Source organism: Branchiostoma belcheri, unplaced genomic scaffold (genome assembly GCF_001625305.1).
Source record: "Branchiostoma belcheri isolate BF01 breed outbred unplaced genomic scaffold, Haploidv18h27 scaffold2, whole genome shotgun sequence".
Taxonomy (NCBI): domain Eukaryota; kingdom Metazoa; phylum Chordata; class Leptocardii; order Amphioxiformes; family Branchiostomatidae; genus Branchiostoma; species Branchiostoma belcheri.
In genome coordinates this window covers 16,905-22,352 of record NW_017803490.1, presented here as the reverse complement: position 1 = coordinate 22,352, position 5,448 = coordinate 16,905, and the positions used below count along the sequence as shown (strand labels likewise).

Here is a 5,448-nt window from a genome sequence, read left to right as displayed (position 1 = left end):
AGGCACGTAGTCTATTCCACGTTAAAGAAAACTGTCAGACAACGCTGTGTCGATTCATGTACATTGTTTTACCACAGAAAACCTTCTTCTGATTGATGTACAATAGAAGCTCCATAAGCCTAAAACAGACAACTCTCAGACACTAAAAATCATTCAACTCAAGTCGACAGACAATTCATGCCAGAGGGGTTTAAAAGGAACGACAAACGGATTCTCTGTCAGTTCTTGAGTCGACAGTGGAAGTCTCGGTCAGTCGAAGCGTTACGTTGTTCCTGTTCAAGATGGTGGCACTTTCAGCATTCGTCCTTCTGATCACTATCGGTAAGTAGTTTTCCAACCTTTGTAGAAAACTTTATAATTTATAGCATGCAAGCCTTTTATCGAACGTTTATGGTCTGATTAAAGTCTTTTAAGCCCATGATAAATACAAATCTGATGCCTTGCATGTAGATATATACGAAGAAGGGCATTTCTTGATGCAGTTAGAAAGTTTTCCTTCTGACGCTTATCTATCTCCATACCCATTTCAAATCCATACAAGAGTTAGAAAACATTGCACGCAAACAAAATGATTTAATCAGTCACTACATAATAAGGAGGGAGCTGTCAAGTACATTGACTGGATAGTATGTAGTGTGTAATTTAGTATGTGTGTGTCTTATGTTATAATGTTGTCGTTGATATTTCTGTTGTTTTATGTTGTCGGATAAGTTTTTTTACTAAAAAATCCATATCCCTTGGATAGGCGCTATCTCTGCGCAGAGCTACAAATGTGTGTGTACTTTTAGGTTATAATGTTGTCTCTGTTGTTTTGTCGGATAAAGTTTTTTATTAAAAAAAAAACAATATCCCTTGTCTATGGATAGGCGCTACCTCCGCGCAGATCGAGAGCTACAAAGGTTGCTACACGGCAAGTATTGGCCTCACCGCCAGCGGGACTTCTCAGGACATGGTCAACGCCGACTGTGTCGAACACTGTAGGACCCAGGGCATGGCCTACTCAGGTACGTACATTTTACTTAGCACTACCGGGTACGGAAGTATTGTTTTAGGGTGGCTCACTTGTTACATTGTTGTGTTTCATGTTAGTGTAGTGACAGCTGCATGCAGGAGCCTGGGTAGTGGTTTTGACAGGTTTTGATAGAAAGGGGGGCCAAGTCTGAACTAGTACGCACCGAAGTGTCTAATACCCGATTGAATTACACATACGCCCCTTCCACAATGTCAGTGAAAACAAAATCACCAGCATTGCAGATATTTATCAAGTCGGTAAAAGCACGACACATGTACGCCAAAAAAAGTTACACTGCACAAAAAGTTGGATTTACCCAAGGTTGTAAACTCAGGTAATGTTTACTATGTACACAGTATCTGGTGTTACAATGGTAGTAAATAAAGGTCAATTGCAGTAATTTCCTTTATAACCCTTGTTATTTCCTACTTGACCTTTAATTACTGCCATTGTAAAGTTCAGAAGTGTTTAAAACAAAAACAAAGTAAACATTACCCAACTATACTGGTGTGGGTAAATCTAAGTTTTCGTGCAGTGTTACTCAAGCAATTTGATGCGCTTTCGGAAACGGTCAGATGTTTCAGGTAGCATCCACTACCTCGGTGACATTTATGTCATATCCAGTCCCCCGAGTAACTGTTTTTTTTGTGTGTGTATCCTATTACCTGAATGTTTAAACTTCACCAAAACTTCAAATGTGATATTTAATGTTATCCCTCCAACATAACAGCGACAGGCGAAGGGAAGCACTGTGTCTGTTTGACGGCAGCCGACATGCAGAACCTCAGCCCAGTCTCCGACTCACAGTGTGACGTCAGCTGCACAGGAAAACTGACGGAAAAGTGCGGAGGAACCGACGAGACGGTCAGCGTGTGGAGCACCGGACAAGGTATGATCATGTGACTATGACGTCATATCGAACGTCCGCCATGTTGGTTCGACGCGTACGAATTTCCTGTAACTAAACACTCAATTCTCCCTCGCTCTCTGTCTCTCTTCCACTGTATTCTGCATTCTAGTTCTGAAGATTGGACGTGTATAACTGTCTCTATTTCGTAGCATGTATTTTTTTATAGGGTAGTAGACGTAAAGATCATGAAGCGTATGAACTTTCTGTAAAGTGATGTAAACACTCCATTCTCCCTCGCTTTCTGTCTCCCTTCCACTGTATTCTGGACTCTAGTTCTGACGATTGGAAGTGTATAACTGTGTCTATTTCGTAGCATGTATTTTTTTGTACAGTAGTGAACGTAAAGATCAATGATCTTGGTCATATCAAGGAGGTTAACCTCCTTGGTCATATCGAACGTCCGCCACTTTGGTGGTGTAAATTTGTGAATTTAAAATTTGAAATCTATTTCAAGGATTCCATTCTATGTTTCAGTTCCGCAGGTTGGAAAGTTATTATAACTGTATGTGTCTATTCCTCAGTCTGTATTTTTTTTGTACTGAAGGCAGACTTTCCGATCCATCCCTCCCTACAGGAAAGCGTGAGCTGGCAGCGAAGACAACTTCAGAGAACTTGAGTAAGTGATTCAAAACAACTGTATAACGTTATGTGCTTGAGCACAAATATCTGTAAGGAGTGACCAATTTTGTGTTAGCGAAAATGTATTTCAATATTAATGCAATCTTGTTGATTTTGAACTAAGATCTTAAAGAAAACTTTTGAAACAAGTAATACATTTTCCTTTTTTAATGTATGTTTAATAATAATAATTTTCAACAATGTATAATAAGGATAATTTCAACAATGTATCTTTAATAATAATTTTTGATAATAATTTTTAAGTGTTCATGATAATTAGATGTATATTAATAATAATCCATGATGATTGTAATAATTCATGATGATTGTCCCAATATCCAGAAGATGCTTGCCGGACAGCATGTACATGTACATGTAGTACGATCATAACTTACCCGATCCACTGTCCTTTTTGACAGGAACGACTTCCACACAGAGCTACAAAGGCTGCTACACCACAAGTGATGGAGCGCTCACCGCCAGTGATCATGAGTCGTCTCTGCACATGACCAACCAAGACTGTGCCAAACACTGTGTGGCCCAGGGCAAGGCATACTCAGGTAAGAGATCATTTATATAGATAAGTTTATTGAAAGTTCCTGTCCGTAGGCTAATTGCAAGTACATGTAACATGGACGTAAAGAATAGACAATGGATAACAATTTATAGTATGTGACTACTCCAACTACCAAACAATAATTCTAACTTGTTGGGTTCTACTCCTTTATCGAGACAATGGAAAAAAGTGATCCCACTTTCTCCCCCCCCCCTCTCTCTCTCTAGCTGGCTATATACTGAGTTTTGAATGAAAAGTTTATTGTAAATTCGTGCCCGGAGGCTAATTGCAAATTACAAAACATAAAAGAACAATGAAATAGAGTATAAAATAACTAAAGTCTACATGATAAAGGTAGCTGTCTAGAACTATAACTATGTCTAAAACTATGTCTGAAGGGTTTTCTCTTCTGTAAACCATGGAAGACGTAATGTCTCACCTTTTCCAAAATTTGTGGGTTTTGGGAAGTTAAAAGAAGAATAGTTTTTTCTTGAATAAACATAAACATGTAAAAGTTGCCTCGCTAGTGACATTAGATAGTCACAGAAATTAGGTCTGCACAGGTAATAGGTATGTAATCATCTTGTTAATACATTACTTGTGTTGTCCCTTCAATAGCGACAGGAGAAGGCAAGCACTGTGTCTGTTTGGCGGACCTACGTAACCTCAGCCCAGTCTCCGACTCACAGTGTGACGTTAGCTGCACGGGAAAAGTGACAGAAAACTGCGGAGGAGTCGACGATGTCGTCACCGTCTGGAGCACCGGGCAAGGTATGACCACGTGACTATGACGTCATATCGAACGTCCGCCATGTTGGTGGAAGCGTGTGTAGATGTGAGATGTTGTAAACGTGGTTCCGTCCAGGTTACTATGCCTTCTTTCGACTTGTCACGGCGAACTCAAAGGCACTAGGCTGCAAATTTCGTCACCAACGTTATAGACAAAAAGTCAATTTCTACAACTAAAGAATACGTCACAGTTGGAGTCACATTATAACGCCTCTCTTCTTCCGTTTCTGAAATGGCTGTCATGTGTACATTTTTTAATTGTGGAGATTGAAGATAAGCGGTTCTAGTTTCATACATGTACCATATGACAAAGTCTCATCTTCATCAGTCTAATTATCTAATTAATTTGTATCATCTTCTAATATGTGTATATATTGTATTTTAATATGGGCACTGGGCATGACACAAGCATTTTCTAACTGGTGTGTTTGAAATAGTCCCATGATATGTCTGATATAGCAAAGTTTCTTTCATCCTCTTCTGCAGGGAAGCGGCTGCTGACGTTGAAGATGTTGGTTGAGGCCATGAGAGACACCGTGTGATACAACTACAAACCTGACTGACACTCAACTAGCTACTAATGGGAGATTTGACAAGTGGGTCAATACATCGAAGAGGAAGGAACAGGCATTTTATCGAAACTATGTAATGATGTGAACATTGTGTAACACATGTACATTGCTAAAGCGTTTTGAACGTCAACGGTCATTTCTCCAATCTTATACTCTGTAATGTCGACCAAATACAAACTTAGTAACAATGCGTTGGGCATAGGTCTGAATCGAATTATGTTGACTGACCTATATTGGTGTTTCAATACCGATTTGATCAAGCAATCGTTTAAATTTGTGTTGTGTTGTTTTCGACATTATTGTATTATCTTTGCTGGTATACAACTGTACAACTCCTCATTTTATCTCTACAATGGAATAACTGTACATTTCAAAGTATGTGGGATGGTAATAAATCTGTTGTAATAAAGTTACACGAGTGCATGTGCGTATTTTTGTGAACAGATTCAACTAGGAATAAAAACAGAAAATAAAAACGATAGTCCTAAAACTGCCTCGCAACAAGTATGCCTTGGTTGTCCATCGTTGTCGATGATGACTTCTACGTTGCACCCTCTCCTCATCTGCTGTGAACCCGCATGTAGCTGAGGAGTCCAAGGCCGTGTTTATGTGAAGTCACCCAAACCGCGATTCGGGTAACTCACATTCCTCACATCTGGTCCACGTGGCACACATTCCTTTTAAAACGTGCCCGATCACGATTCTCCTAAATTACATTCATTGTTGTTTGATGAAAACACGCAAGGTAGCGTGTCATTGTCAGAGGTCAACGACATGCTTGCTGGTGCCCCCCTCCCAGCGTATCTCGGCCGAATGCCGACGTAGTCCCGCCAGAGGCGGTGAAGCTCGTCCTAGAACGGACACATTATTTGACCATTGCTTCTCTTTAAGTTGCTGACACGTAAAATTTGGTATAGCATATAAATAAAGAAATATCACCCCGTAATCCATGACCAATCCATCACATTGAAATCACATTGCGTTCAGACGC

The 5,448-nt window shown here is 39.9% G+C and overlaps 1 protein-coding gene across 3 annotated transcripts in view; it reads left to right on the top strand.

Moving 5' to 3' along the window:
- LOC109468785 (cell wall integrity and stress response component 2-like) overlaps positions 1-5,448 on the top strand; it is a 7,630-nt gene that overhangs the window by 797 nt on the left and 1,385 nt on the right. Inside the window, exons 1-7 of one of the 3 annotated variants that reach the window (XM_019767121.1) lie at positions 201-321; positions 867-1,004; positions 1,743-1,901; positions 2,497-2,538; positions 2,960-3,100; positions 3,715-3,867; positions 4,372-4,870. In XM_019767121.1, the coding sequence (XP_019622680.1) occupies positions 282-321; positions 867-1,004; positions 1,743-1,901; positions 2,497-2,538; positions 2,960-3,100; positions 3,715-3,867; positions 4,372-4,427 (729 nt within the window). In that variant the 5' untranslated portion in view covers positions 201-281 and the 3' untranslated portion in view covers positions 4,428-4,870. Of the gene's footprint in view, positions 1-200; positions 322-866; positions 1,005-1,742; positions 1,902-2,496; positions 2,539-2,959; positions 3,101-3,714; positions 3,868-4,371; positions 4,871-5,448 lie in introns of those variants that run through there. The other 2 variants (XM_019767119.1, XM_019767120.1) reach the window with 2 other exon arrangements.